General features: G+C 34.9%; 3 protein-coding genes and 1 long non-coding RNA gene across 15 annotated transcripts; 2 read left to right on the top strand and 2 right to left on the bottom strand.

Annotated features, from left to right (window-relative positions):
- Positions 1-1,072: 1,072 nt before the first annotated feature.
- Positions 1,073-2,746, bottom strand: LOC102617559 (uncharacterized). Its single transcript, XM_052431730.1, is given in 2 exon segments — positions 1,073-1,530; positions 1,533-2,746. Coding segments are annotated over 2 exon segments (921 nt in total). The 5' UTR covers positions 2,227-2,746; the 3' UTR covers positions 1,073-1,303.
- Positions 2,747-5,866: 3,120 nt separating this feature from the next.
- On the bottom strand, positions 5,867-7,020 carry LOC127899170 (uncharacterized). The gene is made up of 2 exons (XR_008051111.1): positions 6,713-7,020; positions 5,867-6,225 (listed from the first exon to the last, which is right to left on the bottom strand). It is a non-coding gene; the product is annotated as an uncharacterized LOC127899170 (long non-coding RNA).
- A 781-nt stretch (positions 7,021-7,801) lies between these two features.
- On the top strand, positions 7,802-19,274 carry LOC102607615 (uncharacterized protein At2g02148). Of its 12 annotated transcripts, none has more exons than XR_008051265.1 (10): positions 7,802-7,941; positions 8,130-8,405; positions 9,158-9,361; positions 14,500-14,623; positions 14,877-15,218; positions 15,487-15,649; positions 16,525-16,648; positions 17,092-17,157; positions 17,697-17,860; positions 18,409-18,543. XR_008051265.1 is itself a non-coding variant. In XM_052432905.1 (10 exons), exons 2-10 carry the CDS (start codon positions 8,184-8,186, stop codon positions 19,050-19,052), a joined length of 1,611 nt encoding a protein of 536 aa, XP_052288865.1. In that variant the 5' UTR covers positions 7,802-7,941; positions 8,130-8,183; the 3' UTR covers positions 19,053-19,274. The 12 variants fall into 12 exon arrangements, 10 of the variants coding, with proteins under 10 accessions (XP_052288865.1, XP_052288864.1, XP_052288862.1 ...); XR_008051264.1 differs by having other exon boundaries at positions 17,089-17,157; XM_052432905.1 differs by lacking the exon at positions 17,697-17,860 and adding an exon at positions 19,004-19,274 and having other exon boundaries at positions 14,898-15,218; positions 17,089-17,157; positions 18,409-18,743.
- A 2,273-nt stretch (positions 19,275-21,547) lies between these two features.
- On the top strand, positions 21,548-22,894 carry LOC102617544 (protein SLOW GREEN 1, chloroplastic). The gene has a single exon (XM_006470837.4). It carries the CDS (start codon positions 21,666-21,668, stop codon positions 22,599-22,601), a length of 936 nt encoding a protein of 311 aa, XP_006470900.2. The 5' UTR covers positions 21,548-21,665; the 3' UTR covers positions 22,602-22,894.
- Positions 22,895-22,989: the final 95 nt, after the last annotated feature.

Here is a 22,989-nt window from a genome sequence, read left to right as displayed (position 1 = left end):
TATTCCTAATTCTGACAAAATCGAATAATATCTTTTAGGAGGCGGAGACGTTTCTCATGACGGATATTTTTGGAGGATTCTCTTGCATCCGTTCTGCCATGTACCTCGAGTTACGTGGGGTACCCCTATTTGTGTGGGGTACCTCATATTATATGGGGTACCTCTAATTGTGCAGGGTACCTCTATTTGTACGAGATACCTCAAATCACGCCGGGCACCTCGGATTGTGCGGGGTACCTCAGATTGTGCTGGCATTTCCTATTTTTTCCTTAAACAACTATAAACACATATTCAACGAGATATGATGCTAAAGAAAAAAATTAATTAAACAACCTATATTGCAACACATTTTCAGTTTTCACATATAAGGAAAAATAATGAAAAAATAGAAAATAGAACATTATAATATGAGAAAGATATCTAAATTCTTATAGAAAATGTAAAATCTAAAATCCAACAACATTCACATACCTGGGGGCAGCTACTTTGCATCAGGGGTTTGGTACCCAAGTCATTTGTCTTGTAGCAGAGTGACCGTTAGATTTAATCTAATGGCTGAAGAAGAGACACAGCACGGTAGCTAGTAACCTGACAAAAAGGTAATGGCCCGTTAACCTGTAGGGGATCCGCTTTTTGACAAAAAATAAACAACTGTAATGGGTTCGGTTATTTTTACAAACCTCCCATGAGGTTTCACCTAATATCAGTTTAATAGAAAGTATCTCTGTATTTTTACATCCCTCCCCTGCACTTAGTATAAAGTTATGTATATCATCAGTACACAAGGCTAAAATCGTAAAACCTCATTTAAAATTCAAAAAAACTAAAAAAGTTTACTGTACTAGTATGGGTAATCGCGAAAATGAGAGTAGCATCACTTAAATAATGACTATTCTTTACTTTGGAATCCTGTGGGATCCATTGTTAATTAATGGAATCTCAAAAACTCAACTTCTGGTAGATTGATGCTGATAAAGATGATCCCTACTGGTTTTGCTCTCAAAACTTGATATATTAGGAAATAGTAAGAGTTTTGGACACAATTTTAAGAAATAATAAAAGGAAACAAATAAAGTGGAAGAAGAGGAAAATATTTACATTTACATGGAAAAACACCTGCCATCATTCACCTTGATTATATCCGATAGGCAGGCTATGAAAGAAAGAGTAGGAGGCTAAAGAATAGACACGATGCGAGAAAATTTTACAGGATTAATAAAGATTGATGATTTGATCTGCAAACAAGTAGTCATGCCACCATATCATCAGCCTAGGATTGCAGCCTACTCTAATTCTTCTTCATTCATGTCAAAACCTCTGGATTCTTAGCGGAGGTTCGTTTCAGAAACTCATACGTAGTAATCATAGTTGTTGCAGATATAGACATGGATGCCCACCTTGGACCCAACCCTCTGTAACAAGCCATCCAACCACCTTCTTTAACCAAGCTCTTCACTGCCTGCCCAACAGTCGGTCCCCGCTTTCCATTCTCATCCCCATCCAAAACCTACAACCTCGTTTTAATCGTATAAGTGGCATCGTAATCAAAGCCGATAAACCACCAGCCATGGCTGCACTCACTCCCTGAAACGCCATCACAGTTTTTGAATCTGGCCTAATCATCATCATATCACCCTCACGGTCACCATATTTCCTGCGCAAGAAACACCCAACTCCACCCCAAACAAGCCTTTGAGCAACGGAATAAGACGGCCACCAAACTGCATTTGATGGTGCATTTGTCAAGATTGAAATCCCGAAACCCCTATACAATCCTCTAACCCCATCATTTCTAACAATCTTCCTAAACATATCAACCCCATTTACGTATCTAGCATCGGCCCCATTAGCCACCATAAGCCTCTGAGTCACAACATTAACTAGGGTCCAGACAAGCTGAGCAACCATGGCAGCACTCAATCCACCAACAGCACTAGCGACCGCCGCAGTAAACCCTAAGTCACTAACAGCAAAGCTGCCAACTTTACTCTTTGTCACCTTAAGCGCCGCTATGTAAACCGCCCTAGCAGGGATTGTGCCCATCAGTGAAGTCCCGAATCCCCTGTACAAAGCCCTGAAACCCTCGTGTCTCGCCACTGAAACACCAATTTCACACAAGAAAAACTTCCATTTGTCTAACATTTGCCACTCTATATCAGCCTGTATATCGAGTTCCTGACCCGATACCGAAACTGATTCTTCCTCTTCCACCGCTCTCATGTTCATCTTTCAAGATCTAAATTTTTCGAGCTTCTCAAATCACCCATTAAAAAAAAAAGATAGCAATATTTACAGTATCCAGTATTTATAATACATGATTCATCTATTTTTTTTTCCTTTTGGCATATGCTTTGGATGAAGACATATGGGATCTTAACACTTCATAATATCCTCCGGCGATCGGAAAACTCGCCGGAAAGTTGGGATCTCACTGTAGAAGAAAGGCATTAATTTAGTAATTTACAATACAAGAAAGAAAGTAAAATATGCAGGGGATGGAGGCAGAGAGAGGGACTAATAGGTGGAGTTTTAGGTTCAGTTGGCTCTGTGAGGATTGTACAAATGTCAGCCGTTGATTTGCGGGGGTGGATGGATGACTTTTGACGGGCAGGATGTGGTTTTGTTGGTGAGGTGGTACAGTGGATTTGAGTTTTTGTTGGATGAAAGAAGACTGTCAGTCTTGGAAGGGTATTTTCGTCCTCTTGTTAATCCACTAACGGTCAGCTGACGGAAATATTAACTGCAGGGGAGGGATGTAAAAATACAAAAATTCTTTCTATTAAACTGATATTAGGTGAAACCTCAGGGGAGATATGTAAAAATAACCCGTAATGAGTTGGAAGTGGTTAAGTATCGCGCAAATAAAGGAAAAAGGGTGCATGCAAGTAATGGTTAAAAGCAAGACATTTTGGAAGCGTGCAAGTATGGGCTGGGGTAAGGTGGATTTGAAATTTTCGAAAATAGGGACAAATTTTAGGAAGTGGATTTAGGGTCAGGTATTGCATTACGTACTTGGGGGAAAAGGGGGAAATATCAAATTTAATCATGAAAGTAGCGTGACATTAATTTACAGTAAAGTGACCGTATAATTAGTTTTTTGTGGAAAATTTGTGCATGAGTAAAGTAAATGAAAACTAGATTGGAAAAAAAATGTGAAGCAAAAATATGTACCGGGTAATAATAATAATAATAATAATAATAATAATAATAATAAAAGATAATAATAATAATTATAAATAAATAAATATTGATCAACGAAAAATGACAGTCTAAATTGAGGTGAAGTATAAGTTAAAAGAGGAAGAAAACTAAGAGAAAACTATCTTGGACTTGATGAACCAAACACTCTATCGCAGATTTTCTCATCAACAGTTTGTCGCAAAATGAGTGTTTTGTGCAAGGAATCCAGCTGGCACTTAGATGAATTATAACATACAAGTTGCTAAGTTGCTAAGTAAGGCTATATATTATTATTATTATTATTATTATTATTTAAAAAAATAACGATGATAATGACGATGATAATTAGCGTAATAATAATAACAATAAAATTAAAAATAGTAAATCACCAACCAAGAAATAGAGGCTTAATTAAGATGAAGGATAAGGTTAAAAAGAAAAAAAGAAAGATAAAAATATAATGGACTATTGTGTATGGTAATTGACATTAAAATATAAAATTAAACAAAATTTATTTATAAAAAATTATGAAAAATGTTAAAACATAGTTGAAAATTAAGATTACAGGCAGTTTGAGATGAAGGATAAGGTTAAAAAGAAAAAAAGAAAGATAAAAATATAATGGACTATTGTGTATGGCGATTGACATTAAAATATAAAATTAAACAAAATTTATTTATAAAAAATTATGAAAAATATTAAAACACAGTTGAAAATTAAGATTACAGGCAGTTTGAGATGAAGGATAAGGTTAAAAAGAAAAAAAGAAAGATAAAAATATAATGGACTATTGTGTATGGTAATTGACATTAAAATATAAAATTAAACAAAATTTATTTATAAAAAATTATGAAAAATATTAAAACACAGTTAAAAATTAAGATTACAGGCAGTTTGAGAGAAATTGAGAAGAAGAGAGATGGCCAAAAACAAATTGAGGCTCTATTGATAGAAAAATAATTTTATAATGTAGTAATTTGCGGTCCATTATAAAATTCATGCATATTTTCCTCACAACCATTAGACAGAGAGCGAACGGCTGGTATTTTTTTAAGTCAACAGTACCCATGGCATAATTTGAAGCGTCTGATACGGTCAAAGAATGGTTGAGATTTGCGGGGTTAATATGTGGAATGGGTTGATCGGAATACAAAGATTCGAATACTACAACTTGTTTCACCAACCATTGTCACTTGGGACAATCGTGGCCATTGAATCATGAACAATTGAGATTGAGTCAAAACTGCCAGCTATCCCAGGCAATCATATCTATTGTAAGCTCATGTAATCATAAAATCAGTTCCAGTCAACAGAAAAGGTCAATCTTTTTTACGGAAGCACAATTATAAGCCAGTCTTAATTAATATTAAGGTTTTCAAATATGTTGAATAAAACATTGACATATGTTTATCTGTTTGGAGACTTGAAAAATGTGAAATTAATATTTTACATTATAGACAAAAAAATACACGTAATTAAATATAGTTAAGACATAATAAATAAATCATAATATATTACATAAAAACAAATATAAATTATCAAGTAAGCACAAAATAAAAGGATTATCGGTGGGTAAATACACAATTGTTAATATTAAAAACTGTGCACAATTAATTATTGTCCACTTTGTGGCTTAATGGTTTTAAAAATCATCATGCACTGTAATTGACTTGCATTTTTTTTTTCATGCATGGTTAGTATTGGATGTTGTGGGGCATTATCTTGTAACTCAAGGTTTTTAAAGTGGTTATGTAAGTTGATGGCATAAGGTATTGCATTGAAGAAAATACTTGATATTAATTAATGAATTTGTGTGTTAGCTAAATTTTCGGTTTCAATACCCAAGTGAATTAATGAAACTTATATTGAATAGTAAAGCTGTGTTGTTAGCCTCTTCTATGTTGATAAATAAATAAGTTCTAACATTAATCCAATAATTATAGACTGTATTAAAAAATTAAACAGGTATATGTCCTCCCTTACGGTGCCTTACTCTCTAGTCTCTCTCATAAATTGACTTACGGTTTAACTCTCTCTCTGCCCCCCAAATCCTACCAGACAAGAGCCAATTTGCGTTTTTTTTTTCATAAGTTTTATAAACAGAAATCTCAATAGCAAAACCTGGAAATTGTTCAGTGGAGTTCTTTAGAGATGTAATATTCCCTACTTGGGAAAAACCTAATAAAATAAATATTAAAGACTTTCAGGAACAAAGGATTACATATTTTTTCTTTGGATCCTTCTTCTGTAATGCCATACTCATCTCTTGGAGTTATTTTGTTACTGTGATTTTGGCTGAGATGAATAGTTTTTTATAGAAAAATATTAATGGTCATACTTTCATTAGTACTTTGCTGTAGCTCAGGCATTACTTTGCTCAAAGAAGATTAAGGGTCTGTAAACATTCTACCAATAACTTAAAAGTTATTACTAACAGCAATGGTAGTTGATAAGATAATTGCACAGAGCAATAGGTCAAGAATCATACCGTAACAAAGAAGAGATAAAGGAAAACCTTTGTTTTCAAGAGTGAAGATGATGGCTTTTATTTGCCTTAAGAAACCAAATGATTTAATAGTAAATAATGTGAAATTTTGTGTGTACCTATCAACACAATAATAAGAACCAAAACCTTAGAGATCAAAATCCATCATGAAAATCAGGTAGAATACTCTGCAAAAGCAAGGACACCAAACTGAGATTTTTTTCTTCAGCTCATGTGGGACTGGCCCAAATATTCATTTTCCTATTGGTCAGGTTGCTATCTTGGCTGATGATTTTCTTTTTCCTAAATAAAAACCATAGCAGTGCAGCATTGTCATCAAATTTGACAACACTTCAATCATAACAACAGCCCAACAGCTTTCACAATCTTGCATTTCTTCACTTTAACATTAGGCATAACTTCTTTTACCGATACAACAATTGTGTCCCCTAATCTTGCCACTTTCTTCCCTTTCAGAAGTTGCATGCACATCATCATTTTCATCCTGAATTGTCCACAACTTTTAAGACGGTCCTCATTTGAATGGAAGTGCTTTGTCCCTGCAAAATTGCAAACCGAATGTTAAGGTCACATATAAGAGTCAATTTATCTAAATTTAACGCAAATAAAAAAAAAACTACATATTTTTCATCTAATTTCCAGCAATCTGAAGCTCAGCATCAAGAATAAAATAAGGCAAATACAAATCAATATCTGAATTTAATTTCCAGCAATATGAAGTTGAGCATCGAGAATTAAAAAATGCAAATAAAAAGCAAGCTACCCTATTCATACCCTATGCAAGTAAGCCATTACTAACGGCACAAAAGCCTCATCTCTTTAAGCTTCTTCAAATGAATCAGTACAATGGCATAAAACTCACTAAGTTAAGTGTTCTTGTTTCCAGACACAAAACTGAACTGACTTGCCCAGTACACTACAAACTTGAGGACAGATACTCTCAACACAAATTCACACAATGGCAGCTGAATCTTCACAAATTCATAATCCTAGAGAACCAAATTTGGAATTAATGACGCAAATTACCTCCAGAAATCAATTAGGGCAGCCGATGGCGAGTGAAGCTGCAAGTCAATTTTTTGAGACATCTGAGGGAGTGAGGCAGCGTGAAGGAGCAAGACACAATCGACGGGGAAGAGAGAGACTCGATGATAAGAACGGAGCGTGGTAAGGGAGAATTGATTGGTGGTGAGAGTTGTGGCCTAAGGAGGTGAGATTGGTGGCATTGTGAGTGAGGTGAGATTTGGCGAGAGTGAGAGGGAGAACGCATGTGGGCTTACGGTACGTGTGTTTTGCGTGAGATTCTCACTATAGTAAGAATTTATACTGGAACTCTTTCAGCCGGTTACCCATTTTTCAATGGTTAAATCTCAGTCCTCAAATTCCTTTGTTAGCTATCTAAAGACGCATTCATTAAAAGACAAGTGATTGGGGTACCAAAAGTAGCTGGACCCCACATACCTTATTAATGAGTAATGCACTGTGTTTCAATTGAAAAAAATATGGGAGTTAAAGATGTGAATAAATTGTTATATTTGTGTAAGAGATTTTGAGAAATTTTAAGAGATCTTGAGAGATTTTTAGTTGCTTTCAATATAAATAGATTTTATTGTAAGAAGAGAGTGAGAAGAGGTAGATTTGATGCATTCGTTAAGCGTATTTTAGATTTTACATACATTTCTTAGGATATAAAAAAAAAAAAAAAATTCAACACCTCAAAGTATGTTCTATAAGAATTGGATTAAGCTTTTAAACTTTTTTAGTCAACCTACATCTAAAGGATTGGTAGAATTCATTTTTTCTTTCTCCTATTTCTTTATGGGTAAATATATAATAACTTAATTGGGCAACAATTTTTAAGCCATTGATATTATGCAATCTAATGTTAATGAGATGGATTCCTCTATTTTACATCCATGTAAGATAGGGATTGCCTAATGAGATTCATATTAAACTACACCAGAGACGTCAATAAGGGTATTTTAGACTTCTCCGGCCCCCCGGGGGCGTTTGACGGGAATGAGTGCATGGGTGGTACTGACAATTTCCACTAAATGTGGGGTGCCACTGTCTTTATCATCAAATGAAGGGATAACTTGTAATTAACCCAAGTCATGCTAATAGAGAGCCGAAGTTAGGACTTGCAAGTGCAGTACAGTATAAGAAAAGTCAAAGCCTGTTGGTTTGGTTGCTGGTGTGGATTCTGGAGTTAGGCTCGGAAACTGAGTTCTTGACAGGCGAAGCCGACAGGTCAGGTACGGTCTCTCAGGCTTGGATTCTCACTTGATTTCAGTGCTCTGTATAGCCGTTAGTTAGTTTAATAACAAAAAAAAAAAAAGAGCTTCCATTTTTCACGCTGTAACTCTGCAAGTACAGCACGCTCACTGCGTTAGTATGTCTCGCTCTTATTCGATGAAAGCATGTATGATCATCTTATTGACAGGCGAAATCAAAGGCCAGCGGCGGCGATGGTGTTTAGTTTCGATGATGAATTTGAATGAGAGCGTGTTATACAAGAATGGGGTCTAGGGTTCCAGTACAGCACTACAATTTGAGATCAGCGCCTCCTCCTAATTCCTTCATTGGAAGCTCTTTGCACGACCTCAACTCTGTCGACACGCGGCCCCCTGCTGATATCGATTCAATCGGCGATGTTGATCGCGACGCTGTTGTTCATCATCAAGATACTCTTGACAACGACGATGATTCCACAGCTGTTGTAAGCCTCTCTCTCTCTCTCATGCTTAATGCTTGTATTTTGAATGTGTTAAACTGGATAAGTAAATCTTTTAGCATATTAAGGCATAGCTGCTGTGGTAAAAATGAATTATAACTGTGAAATAAACTATAATAATACTGTAAATGACAAAACTAGTAAAATTGTTGTTGGCTATTAATCATATAAGTGTCAATAAAATCAACTTACCTTCTAAGCCATAAGCTACAGCTACTCAACCACTGTACCGAACAGGTCCTTGGATGAATTGGCCCTGCTGAGTAAGCACCAATGTTGTTACTGTGGAAGAATTCTATAGTGGCTAAGATGAGCTCTTTGTGTGTTAAGATAATAGAATTAGTTAAGATGGTTTAGTTAGTTAAGCTCAGTTGATTTGTTTAATCAAGTTTGTTATTAATGCTGACTTGGCAGCTGAGCTGGAGGAAGGTTGTTATGCTGTTAGCTAAAGCTTAAACAGCATGTAGAAGATTCGAAATGCTTGTATATATACATCCTTGTAAAACCATTCAGATTAATGAAATGATTCACATTCGTTCTCTCTTGTTATTTTCTCTCTGTAACTTTCTTAGAAACCAAACAAATACTTTACAATTTAACATGGTATCAGAGCCAAACTAAAAGCAAAAATGGCGTTCTCAAGCTCAAATCCAAACACAGCAATCTCTGTTTCTTCATTCACTTTCACTTCTCCTATTAAGCTTGATCGATCGAACTACACAATCTGGAAATCTCAGATTCTCTCTTCAGTACGTGCAAATGGTCTTGAAGATCATTTCGATAGCTCCAAGTCATGTCCAGATCAATTTCTTCAAAGTGAATTTGAGAACTCTGAAATTGAAACTCGAACAAATCCTGAGTTCACTGCTTGGAAAAGGAAGGATCAAATGCTGCTGAGCTGGATGCTGTCTTCTATAAATCTCGAGATCCTCAGCCTTGTGGTAAACTCTGAAACTTCACTTGAACTTTGGACTAGTCTTGAGCAACAATTCGGATCTGAAACCTTTGCTAAAAAGGTTCATCTTAAGATGATGCTTAACAATCTTAGAAAAGGTTCAATGTCTATGACTGAATTTTTTGGAAAACTGAAAACAATAACTGATGATTTAGCTATAGCTGGAAGCCCTGTTAGCTCTCTAGATTTTATTACACATCTTATCTCTGGGCTAGGTCAACCATACTACCCTGTGGTTGTGTATATCGAGGCAAATCTAGCAAAAATGACTGTTAATGAAGCTTACTCAATGCTTTTAACTCATGAAGCTAGACTAGAAGCACATCAGTCAAATGCTAGCAAGGAAGCTAAATTGACTTATGCTGCAAATGTTGCTCAAACTGGAACTAATACTAAGTTTGGAGGACAGAATAATGCTAACTGGATTAGGAATGTCAATAATAATAATGGTGGCAGAGGAGCCTTTGGTAGAGGTTTTTCTCAAGGCCGAGGTAGAGGAAATTGGAATGGAGGCTGGAATAATAATGCTCAGTCTGGAAATTATCAAGGCAGAGGAGGATTTGGTGTTAACAATGCCAATAATTTTGGTGCTAATAATGGAAATTTTGGTGGAAACTTTGGTGGCTTCACTAATGGAAAAGGTGCTTCAGATCCAAATGGAGCTGCTGTAATCTGTCAAATATGCTTTAAGCCAAAGCATACTGCAGCTGAATGCAGGAACAGGTTCAATAAAGAATTTGTGCCTTATTACAATCCATATTCAGGCTATAATTCATATCAGAATCCTGGACCAAGAGCTTTCTATCCAAATTCAGCACCAAGAGCTGCTTTCCTGGCAACCTCAGAAGGTGACATGGCTGATCAAGGTTGGTATGTTGACAGTGGGGCTACACATCATCTCACCAACAACCTGCAGAACTTGAACCTTGGAAGAGAATATTCAGGTAATCAGCTACTACATGTTGGTAATGGCCAAGGTCTGAAAATTACACACATTGGATATACTTGTCTCCCCACTTCCTGTGATTCTTTTCTGCATTTACAAGATATCTTGTGTGTACCTCATCTTACTAAAAATCTCATAAGCATTTCCAAATTGCTTGAAAATACCAATTTAACCATTGAGTTTGTTGCCAATATGTGCTTTATTAAGGACAAGAGGAAGGGAGTGCATCTGGCTCAAGGGATTGCTAGAGGAGGACTGTATAAGTTGCTGTCTAAGGATGACTGTCTCTCCAGTTCATGTGTCACCAGTCATAATCCTAGTTCTATGCTTTCTGTTTTCAACCAATCAGCTTGTAACTTTTCTGGTTTGTCTTTGAATAAAGTTTGTACTCAAACAAGTAATTCTCAGAGTCATTTGAGCACTGTTAACCCAGCTATGTTTGCTAATGTGTTACACCAAAGATTTGGTCATCCTAATAAACATGCATTGAAAAACATATTATCCTCTCTTGCACTTCCTGCATCTATTCCTGATTTTTGTGATGCTTGTCAATATGGTAAAATGCATCAACTTTCCTTCTACTCTACAGGCATAAAAACAAAAACTCCTTTAGAACTTGTATATACCGATCTTTGGGGTCCAGCATCTATACCATCTCTACATGGATATAGATATTACATTAGTTTTGTGGATGATTACAGCAGATACTGCTGGATTTTTCCATTAACCCTTAAGTCAGAAGCTTTAGATACATTCAAGTATTTCAAAACCTTAGTTGAAAAACAACTTGGTTTCTCTCTAAAGTCTTTACAATCTGATTGGGGAGGGGAGTACAGAAGCTTTGAAAAATTTCTTGAGGCAGAAGGGATACATTTTAGGCATAGTTGTCCTCACACACATCATCAAAATGGTGTAGTTGAGAGAAAGCATAGGCATGTTATAGAAACTGGGTTAACACTTCTTGCACAAGCTAAAATGCCTTTATCTTTTTGGTGGGAGTCATTTCATACAGCTTCCTTTCTTATTAACAGAATGCCAACCCCAGTGTTGAATAATGTTTCTCCTTTTGCCAAACTTCATGGTAGACCACCAGATTACAAGTTCCTTAGAACTTTTGGTTGCTCTTGCTTTCCTCTTCTCAGACCCTACAATAACCATAAACTCAATTTTCATACACAAAAATGCCTAATGATTGGCTATAGTCCTATACACAAGGGATATAAATGCCTGGATTCCACTGGTAAAACATACATTGCTAGACATGTTCAGTTTAATGAATCAGAATTTCCTTATTTTGAACTCTTTCCTACAAAGTCTGATTCACAACTCTCATCCATCCAACCAAGTCAAGTCTCTTTTTCAAATATTCCAATTACAGAAGTCATTCAAGACAGCAACAATGCACAATCCTATGCTATTCCCTCAAATCCAGATGCAGGACCTGATTCAAGTCACTCCCATACATCTTCAGCACATTCATCTCCAAGCCATTCATCTCAAAATTTATCACCACACATCCAAGTTCATCAGCCAGTACAGACATCTTCAGTTCAGAACATTCATTCCATGACTACCAGATCAAAAGCTGGTGTGTTTAAGCCCAAGACATACTTAACAGTAGCTCAAGAGCTTGAACCTTCATCTGTTAAAGCAGCTCTAGCAGACTCCAAATGGCAACAAGCTATGCAAGAAGAATTTGATGCACTACAAAAGAATCAAACCTGGGTTCTTATTCCTCCAGAAACAGCTGGGAAGATTGTTGGAAACAAATGGGTATTCAGAATTAAATATAACCCTGATGGCAGCATATCAAAGTACAAAGCCAGATTGGTTGCCAAGGGGTTTCATCAGACACAAGGGGTGGATTTTTTTGAAACTTTCAGTCCAGTTGTAAAGCCCTGCACCATCAGAATAATTCTGAGTCTTGCTGTCATGAATCATTGGACAATTAGGCAGCTAGATGTTAATAATGCCTTCCTTAATGGCATTCTTATAGAGGATGTTTTTATGCATCAACCTGAGGGTTTTGTTCATCCTCAATTTCCAGCTCATATCTGCAAACTCACTAAGGCACTTTATGGACTCAAACAGGCTCCAAGAGCCTGGTATGACAGGTTGAAAGCTTCTTTAATTCAGTGGGGTTTTGTGACATCCAAATCAGATACTTCCTTGTTTGTTCATCATGTGGCAGGAGAAATTATTGTGGCACTAATCTATGTAGATGATATTTTGATCACAGGCTCAAATTCTCTTTTGGTAGAAAAGGTGATACATCAGTTGGGTGCCGAGTTTGCCTTGAAAGATCTTGGGGAGTTTAATTACTTTCTCGGTCTTGAGGTAACTCCAAATGTGGATGGTTTGCACTTATCACAAACTAAGTACATTGGTGATTTGCTCAAGAAAGCTCAAATGGTGAACTGCAAGGGCTGTTCAACACCAATGAGCTCAACAGAGAAATTAGTCAAAGACAAGGGTGAAGTGTTTGAGAATCCTTCTTTATACAGAAGTTTGGTTGGCTCATTGCAATATGTTACACTAACAAGGCCTGAAATTGCTTTTACAGTGAATAAACTCAGCCAATATCTTTCTAATCCATCAGTACTTCATTGGCAAGCTTGCAAAAGGGTGCTGAGGTATCTGCAGTATACAGCAGATCATGGTTTACAATTTTACTCATCTGGATCACTTAGTCTTACAGCTTTTTCAGATGCTGATTGGGGATCTGATCTGGATGATAGGAAGTCAGTGGGGGGATATTGTGTTTACTTAGGCAACAACTTGGTTTCATGGTCCTCTAAGAAACAGCATATAGTATCTAGAAGTACAGCTGAATCAGAATACAGAGCTTTGGCTTTGACAACAGCTGAGGTATTGTGGATCACATATCTTTTCAAAGAACTAAAAGTGTCTTTGCTGCAGTCTCCAGTTCTCTACTGTGACAACAAAAGTGCAGAAGCCCTTGCTAGCAATCCTAAGTATCATTCTAAAACTAAACACATTGAACTTGATCTACACTTCATTAGAGAGCATGTATCTAGAAAGGAGCTGCAAATTAATCATGTTCCAAGTTGTGATCAGGTAGCAGATATTCTAACTAAACCATTAGCATTTGATCAATTTCATTATCTACGGTCCAAGCTCAATGTTCTTCCCAGACCTTGAGCTTGAGAGGGGCTGTTAAGATAATAGAATTAGTTAAGATGGTTTAGTTAGTTAAGCTCAGTTGATTTGTTTAATCAAGTTTGTTATTAATGCTGACTTGGCAGCTGAGCTGGAGGAAGGTTGTTATGCTGTTAGCTAAAGCTTAAACAGCATGTAGAAGATTCGAAATGCTTGTATATATACATCCTTGTAAAACCATTCAGATTAATGAAATGATTCACATTCGTTCTCTCTTGTTATTTTCTCTCTGTAACTTTCTTAGAAACCAAACAAATACTTTACAATTTAACATTGTGAAGCAGATTTAGTTTGAGCTGGGAAATGGTAGAGTGGTATTGTTTTGTAGAATGTTGTGAGATGAGACAGGGATGTGAGGCTTTTATTTTAAGATTAGTACTCTAATCCCTCATGAGAACTGGGCATCAGTTGTGATAATTTTAGGACACATTCTGGGGATTATTTTTATCTGCAACTGTAGTTATGAAACAAATTTAAGATTCTATACTGGGATTGCATGGATTGCAGCCATGCTAACATCTTATATGAGGTGCAGTTATGGCCTTGCCTGCTTATTAGGACGATTCTTCGCATATATAGTATTTTGTGAGCAAGTTTGCTCTGACTAGGTTTTCCTTTCTTGCGTGAACTGGATGGTTAGGTTGTATTCTGTGGGTTTATAGTTTATGAGGAAAGTGTACCTTAGATTTTCATTCCTCTTCCATTAATCACATCTGGACTGAATATGTACAAAAAATTTCTTCTACCCACTAGACCCCCAGAAATTTGAGATATAGAATTTTATCGATCAGAAAATTTGGGTTTCAGTTGATCATAGACAGTTGTTAGTTAAAAATTATGGATAGAAGAACAAACATTTTCATGTTTTATTTTCTTTTTTCTTTGTGAATAAATGAAGAAAACAAAATTGAATGCTGTATTTGTTAAATATGTCAGTAAGAATTCCTAATCCCCTCTAATAAGAATTCCTAATCCCCTGTAATTTTATTTTTGTCCAGGATTGCGTGCATGAATCCTACAGAAACTCTTTGCCACTTCACAGTGTTGAAGTGGATGAAGATCGCTCTCCCCTCGAGAGTAGTGGTCCTTCAAGGGGCAGCTATGATATTCTGACAATTGAGGGTACTTTTTCCATTTTTCATTTTTTATTGTCTTAAATAGAAATCATAAGTATTAGCATATAATTGCATAGATCTATTTATGATCTGTAGGCTTCTTTCTTCATAAATTTACTGATCGCTTTTTCCATTTTTTTTAAAATTTAAGCATCTCTGTTTCTCAGGAAACAGAAAAAAAAAGAAATGAGATCATAATTAATATATGAATGGTTTGTGTCTTAAGCGGGCTTTACTAATTTGAATGAAGTTTGAACCAGATGTTTCCCCTATTGAATCAGCAAGGGCAAGATTTCTACAAATTATTGTGGATCATTTTATTAATGACCATGTGATTGAAGTGACTGATTCTGGGGCTGAATATTCTCAGCAGCCAGGTCAAGACAAATTGAGTAAGAGGAAAAACAGAGATGTCCAGTACGAAGGTGATCCAAGGTTTGCTTTGCCCTTGATGTATGTTGCTAATATGTACGAAACCTTAGTTAATGATGTAAACTTGAGGCTTGCTTCCTTCAATGGTATTCGTGAGAAGACCATTGGGGTAGCGCTTGAAGCAGCTGGTGGTTTATACAGGAGTTTGGCCAAGAAATTTCCTAAGAAAGGTATTACCTTTTTTTTTTTTGGGGTCTATTGGTGAAAACAATAAGTAATTTTCTGGATTCTTTTGAACACCGAAAGAAATTGGTTTCTGTTCATTCTTTCTACTCAGCACTTTGGCCATGCCAGTTTGTGTGTAATATCAATTCCCTGAAGAGATCAGTTTCTTCGAATGTAGCATTTAAAAGAAATATCAAACTTTGAAACTGACTGAATTCTTTTATTTTAATTGGGCTCATTTTGCTGTTTACTTGTCATATCTTTTACCTATAGGTTCCTGTACATACAAACGAAGAGAATTGGCAACTTCTCTTGAAACAAGGACAAGATTTCCAGAATTAGTAATACAAGAAGAGAAACGAGTTCGTTTTGTAGTGGTCAATGGATTGGATATTGTTGAGAAACCAAATAATATGCCTATCGAAGATGCTGAGTGGTAAGTGATTTCTTGCTCTTATTTTTCCATAGCATGCCTCTTTCAGAGTTCAGTTGTCCTATTTATCAAATTTTCAGTAGAAATGAATTTTCTTTATTGAAACATTTAGGGCACTGATTCTTCATGGGCAGTGCTATTCAAAGACTGTTTAAGCTGCTTGCATTCTATAGAACATGTGCAAAGAGAAACATGGATGTGTGGGCAGTTTATTGTTACAAGCTTTGTTGGGCTCCTGGTGGAAAATGTGTTATTTTACCCTATATTGGGTTTAGCATATTTGTGTTAGTGGGTTACTTTTGGGTTGTGCCGAGGTAAAAAACTAAAGGCTAATTTGGGATTGTTGTTGGGATGGTCAAAAGCGATTTTTGATAAGTTAAAAGTTGATTTTGGTGTTTGATAAAATAATTTTACCATTCTAAAACTGAAAAACAAGGAACGGATGGCTTTTCAGAATAAGATATTGAGCAGTAGGTTTTATTATTGAATATAATTCCAAATACATTCTCGTCTAAATTATACAAATCCAAAATTGTCCTTACATAAATTATTCAATTCCAACTTTAAATACATTGAAAAAAAGAAAGTAAAAAAGTCATTAAGATATAATACCATTTTTTTAGTAAAAAATAAATAATGTAAGTCAACTTTCTTTGTTTAGATATTTGAATCTTTGTATCTTTGTTCCTCTTACTTTAATCTTTTTAATATGGCTGTGTTTTTTAATTTGTTACTGTAAGTTCTATTTTAGATTTCGTGCTTTACAATTTAGATTCTATCTTAAGCTTATCACATTCAACACCACAATCTTTTTATTTGATGATTTGATTTGAAATTTGCTGCATTTTTATTTTTCCCTAATTGATACATTGTTGAAGGTTTAAGAGATTGACTGGCAGAAATGAAGTAGCTATCTCTGCTCAAGACTATAAATTTTATTCTCCAAGACATAAGTACAGGCGTGTTGCCTCAAATTCTGTATCTAACATCCCAGTTTTGCCTGTAAGATTGACTCCCTTTTTCCCCTGCAAGCATGATGTACTTCATTGTATCATAATATTGTCCAAACTGTGATGTATCCTATAGATAGGATATCTGAAAACTTGAAGCATTGTCTTTAGGTTTCCATAATGCTATTATTTCATATTTATCACTATTGTTTTATTCATGATTTTTAAGGTTTAAAACCATCCTTGGACTCTTACCTATTTCCCTGAGCTTGTACGTTGCCTCTTGGATCCAATCAGAAGTATGGTTCAGAGTAAAAAAGGACGAGTTACGAAAGTTAGTTGGTCATTAAAATAACATAAAAGATGATTATTTATATATGAAATATCATGGTGAAAAAAATTGTTAGTGTGTGACTTAAATATCCTAACCATAGGCCTTATTGTCTGAAGTTGATAATATTCTTAATTTTTTTCATACTTATAATCTTTTAGCAGGGATTTCCTGGCACAGATAATTCTTCTACAATGGTTACTGCACAAGGGTTTCGCACTATAAGCGAAGTAAGTCTTTCTCTTTATCCTTATCTTTCTGCAAAAGCAGAGTGTCTTTAATAGGTCTGGTTCATGCTCTAAGTCTCTGTCCAATATCCAGATTAATGGCCTAGGGCTACCTCAGGATTGCAAGAGTAATTAACCGAGCAAAGAAAAATCATGTTCTTGAAATTTCTTTCGCAGTAAGCAGTACTGAGGAAAGAAAAAACCTGCATTAGTAATATTAATTTTTTGCCCCTGTTCATGAATTGTATTTGTGTGGTCCATACCTTCAATCTATGTACTCTGTTGCTCACTTTTCTTATTATAGAAACAATAATGATGATAAATTGATAAATTATTAGATAATAACAGATGAACCCAGATGTCCATTCTTTGCAGATTCCCGTTTTGGTTGAACATTGAGTTGCGTGTCCTAGATACATTTGTACTAACGATTTCTGTCATATAAAAGATTTTTTTGGTTCATTATAGCAGCTAAAGAGAAGGGTACTTAAAAGTTCAGTTGCTTAAACTTATGTGATTCTGAAGCAATGGTTGGTTTGCAGGTCATCAGGATTGAGGAAAGGCAGAATCTTTTATGCTTAAGAGGAAAAACTTTCTTCCTGACTTTTCTACTTAAATGGGACAAATCAAAGTTTTGGACTTCTTTTTGAACCTTAATTTCTCAAAGCTCTGAGGAGTAGCTTTGAAGTGTCGATTTTCTTTCACTGTAAGGCAGTCTTTCTATTTTGGAGACTGCTTTTCAGTTTCTGGAGGAGTTGCTTTATCTACTACTGTCTTGGGGATTCTCTTTTGATGCTAAGTCTCTGGTTATATACCAAGTGTCTAGTTATGTGTTTTCAGTGGTTTTGTTCTAGAATCTCTTAATAGTTAGAGAAAAACATTTTTAAGGTTTCTCATGACAATTTGTAAAACATTGTTTCAGTAAATACAGTTTAACCAAGTACTATCACCAGAGACACCCAGAGAGAGAAAGAGAGAGAGTTTCTCATAATGATCTGGCATCTTCATCACGTCAGTGCGTTGACGCGATGTTGCTTTAATTAATATTTACCTTACACTCTTAAACCTTTTTTTAAAGGTAATCAAGGATAATATGCAGAACTACATTAAGTGCTTTTGGTGCCTAGTTGTATTTATTGTATGATTTTGTTATCGTATCCCTTTTATGTGCTTGAGGCAGAATTTTGTTAATGTTGTAATTCTTATCATCATGCTACAATAAGGGGACTAACATGCAACTTCTGTACGTTGCAGCCACAGAATCAGCAACAGACTCCTTCCAAACATCATATGCAGCCTCTCTCGCATCAGCCTCAATTTCATCATATTCACAACAATCATCATCAACAAATTCACCAAGGTCAACATCCAGCCCACTTTTCCCAAAATCATCGATGTGGTCCACCTCCACACTTGCCTGATATTGCTCATGCTCACCAGTCTCCAACCATTTCCCAACACATGGCTTGCTTACAGCCACTCACTGGAGGTCATGTTGGTGAACGTTTGCATGTAATGGTGAGAGTTTCTTTTGATCTGAATTTTCACAAAGGCAACACATATTTCCAGTTACCTTGGGAACTCTTGATGTAAGTTCTCATACATGTTCTGACCAGTACAGGACTTATCCCACTTCTATGTTGTTAGTTATTCTTGAAATACATCATATCTGTTTGGTTAAATGATTCCATTGTTAATGGTTGGTTTATGTGTCCAAATGCTATAAGACTACATGGTTAAACGATTATGTTCCACTGTGAAAGTCGTCATTTTAAATTGTAATTTACTAAGATTATTTCTTTCTTTACTTTTTACCTGCCCTAACCATTTGTAAATTGCTTACATTCAGCCAGCAAGTCCTGCAAAGTTTTGTGATGAATGTGGAGCACCATATCTGAGGGAAACATCTAAGTTCTGCTCGGAATGCGGCGTAAAGAGGTTAGGAATATGATATGATCCTGCAACATATCTTACATTTAATAAGTAAGAGTTGCTATCAATTTTTGTTGTTTTCTCTCTTTTTTGGTTGTAAATACTTGAAATTTAGGTGGTTCTTTTTTCCTTTTAAGTTGCAGAAATCGTCCCAGTCATGTAATTAAGCATTTGAATCTTGTTTGTTCGTTCGTCCCCGCCCGCCCCCCCCCCCCTCCCCACCTAAAGATTTTCAATTGCATTAATGCTTCTAGAAGCCATGATTTGTTTAGAATTCAAGCACTTATTCTCTTTATACACACAAACACTAGTAAATTAAAAGAAAAGTTTTTTGAATTATTTAAATTATTTTAAATAAAAGAAAACTAAGAAAAGTTTTTTGAATTATTTAAATTATTTTAAATAAAAGAAAACGAAGAAAAGTTTTTTGAATTATTTAAATTATTTTAAATAAAAGAAAACTAAGGAAATATTTAAATTATTTTCAAATAGAGTAATTGTTTAGAAATTTTTTACCCTTCTCTTAGTTAAGTTAATGAAAGATCTCAACCATATGGACGTGTGCTAATAACTATTTAAATTGTTGGGGTGGAGTAACAAATATTAATTTATTTAAGTGTGCAATTAAATATATTCTTTTATTTAAGGACAAAAACTCAACCAAAAATACAAACTCATTGTTCAAATAAACAAAAATTATTTTGCAAATTCATAAACTAACACTTTATTATTATTAGTAAATTAACGTATTTTTACTACATAATTAAATAATTGATAATATGTTAAATAAATCTTATGTTACCAAAAAAAAATTAACTACATAGAATATCAAATTAAATTTATTTTCATATTTTGTATATTACATTTACTTGAGATAGTAAAATCTCGTGTTGGAATAAAAAAGATTATGGGGTTTGAACTTTGAACCTTGGTTATATGGGTGAGAGGAAACTGGTTGTCGTTATGTTAAATTTAAAAAAAAATCAAATTTATATTTATCATTAATTATGGTTAGTAAATAATATACATAGTTTAACTATATAATAAACTAGTTAATTTGTTAATTAATAAGTAAATTTATTAATTTAAATAAATATTAATAAATGTAAGAATAAGTTATTTAATTGAAAATCTATTTTAATAGTGTAAAACGGTAAATTTGAAAAAGACAAAAAATGGGGCACCAAACCCCAGAGGCAACGTAGCTGGACCCCGTTTTGATTATCACCATTTGCCTAATGCGGTAATGCCACGGAGGATTTGGCTTGAGAAAGAGAGAAACTCGGAGGGGATGTTGATAATTTGAGAAGCAACTTGATGAGTTTAAATAGCATTGAGTTATAGAATCAAAGAAAAAGATCTGGTTCTTATTATGTAAACAATATGTGCAACAAGCACAGGTGTCATAAGAAATTATAGAACTTTAAACATTTTAATGGAGATAAAAATTATAAAGGGGTGTTAATAGCACCATCGTAACCTTTTTTCTTCTCGGAAAAAAAAAGCTCTAAAGGGCGTTAAAAACGAACAAAAAAGGTTTACAAAGTCTTCTTTAATTTTGATGGTTTCGATTTGGTTGCATTTGGATCTTCTAGCTAGGTGAGCCGGCAATGGAAAGATCTTCCGAGAAATTCAGAATATTCATTTATTTTGTTGAGTTGTATAATTTGTTATTAAATTTTAAAATGAATTGTCTTTTAATTAACCGTGATTATAATATTTTTAAGATATCATATTTAAATAATTTAGATATTAATAAATGATCATATTTTTTAGAGTTGTGATATTTGACCTCCTCATTACATCTTACCATCCCCCATTAATAACTTTTGCACTAATATCTATTTTATCCTTATTTGAAATAGCTTAAAAGTGTAAATAACTTTTAAGTATGCTGATATGATAATTTTTATTAATACTTAATTTACTTTTTTAAAATATAATTTCTTTTAATTTTTTAAATTATTATCATCTTCTCAAATATTGTATTCTCTATTTGTGTTATCATAAAAAAAATTAATTTATAATACTCAATAGAGGATGATAAAGAAGTATCAAATTTTTTTAATAGTTATGATATTATAACTTTTAAAAAGAAAGAAAAGGACTATAGTTATTATGAGAATTTTGTCTTTTTAAAATAGGATTTTATAAGTTTGAATACTAAGAAAAAAGATCAAAATTATAATAAAGGTAAATTAAAAATTTAGTAAAGTATGTTAAGAGATAAAAATTAATTTAAAATTTTTTAATGGAATTACTTGAAAAATAAAAGTTGATGAAATATAATAAAAGAGCCAAATATCACTGTTTTTTTTTTTTTTTTTAAAGTTATTTGACGTTGGTCAATCAACTAACTGATCGTTGATTGGTAACATAAATGAACCCCATTTGCCAATAAAATAAAAAAATAAATATAATAAATTATCAAAATGGTCAAAGTTGGTTGGTAATTTTCTGAAAATGGTTGTTGGCAATGGGCAAAGCCTCCCTCCCCTCAATATCTTCTCAATTGACATTATTTTTGTCTTCTCAAAGAAACCCTAAACATTGCATTGCTTTGCTCATCGATTAAAACCATGTCTTCTTCCTCATTTCTAACCACTTCATCTTCTTCATTCTCTGTTCTCAATCATCTCAGTACCACCACCGCCACCAACAACCCGTCAATCCCCCCATCATCATCATCATCATCATCACTCAAGTGTAGAAACTCTTCCAGCTCCACTCAAATAACTCAAACACTCAAGTCATTTGCCACAACACTCATAATAACAGGCGCCACGCTTTCCATCACCAGCAAAAAATTCCCTGCTAAAGCTGAATCTCTTACCCCTCCTGTCACAGTCACTGAAACCCACACTGAGCTCGAGAATGAACGTGATGATGAACATCAAGCCATTGAATCTCTCAAAACCCTTCTGCAGAAAAAGCTTGAAAATGGGGAGGACCAAGAGTCTCTCACGATACTCCAACGCCTGGCCGTTGCCCAGCCCCAGGTTACCGACTGGAAATTCTTGATGGCCCGGTTGCTCAGCGAAATGGGCAAGACCCAAGATGCACGCAATGTCTTCGAAGAAATTCTCGCCGGAAATCCTCTGTCTTTTGAGGCTTTGTTTGAGAATGCGTTGTTGATGGACCGATGCGGGGAGGGAGAGGCGGTGATAAAGAGATTAGAAGAGGCTTTGGAGATTGCCGAGGATGGGAACAAATTGAAAGAAGCTAGAGATGTGAGGTTTATAATGGCGCAGATAAAGTTCTTGCAAAAGAATGTCGATGAGGCTTTGAAGAGTTACCAAGAATTGGAGATTGAGGATCCAAATGATTTTAGGCCTTACTTTTGTAAGGGAATGATTTATAGCTTGCTTGATAGGAATGCGGAAGCTAAAGAGGAGTTTGCTAAGTATAGACAACTTTCGCCGAAGAAATTTGAAGTTGAAGGCTATTTGAGGACGCCATTGTCGAGGATGAAGCTCTTCGGGACCAACGACGATATCAAAAACACCAACAACTGACTTATGGATTTGAGTTTTCGGTAATAATCAACTTCTTCTTGTTATGTTTAGTTAGTTATGGAAAACTGTCATTTGGGTTTCACAGATGACAGTACTGAGAAATAAGGGTCAAGGAAACTGAGTTCTGTTTCATTTTTGTTATATCTCATGAGAATGAGTTAAGCAAGAGATTGCGAATCAAAGGTTTAGTGTCCTTTGTATGCACAACACTACAGGTTAATTTGTATGGTGATCATAAATTTTCCGACTTTCTCTGCCGTGTTAATAAAGATATGCACCCATTTAAGAACAAAGCGAACTCTTTTAATTTCTAACCGATACCAAATTCTGACTTATGCTTTAGCATTAAAGTCTAAGCCCGTGTATTAATAAACATAATTTAGTGGCC

The sequence above is a fragment of the Citrus sinensis genome, chromosome 8 (genome assembly GCF_022201045.2).
Source record: "Citrus sinensis cultivar Valencia sweet orange chromosome 8, DVS_A1.0, whole genome shotgun sequence".
NCBI classification, from domain to species: Eukaryota; Viridiplantae; Streptophyta; class Magnoliopsida; order Sapindales; family Rutaceae; genus Citrus; species Citrus sinensis.
The sequence above is the reverse complement of the archived record's forward strand: the minus strand, read 5'-3'. Positions and strand labels throughout refer to the sequence as shown.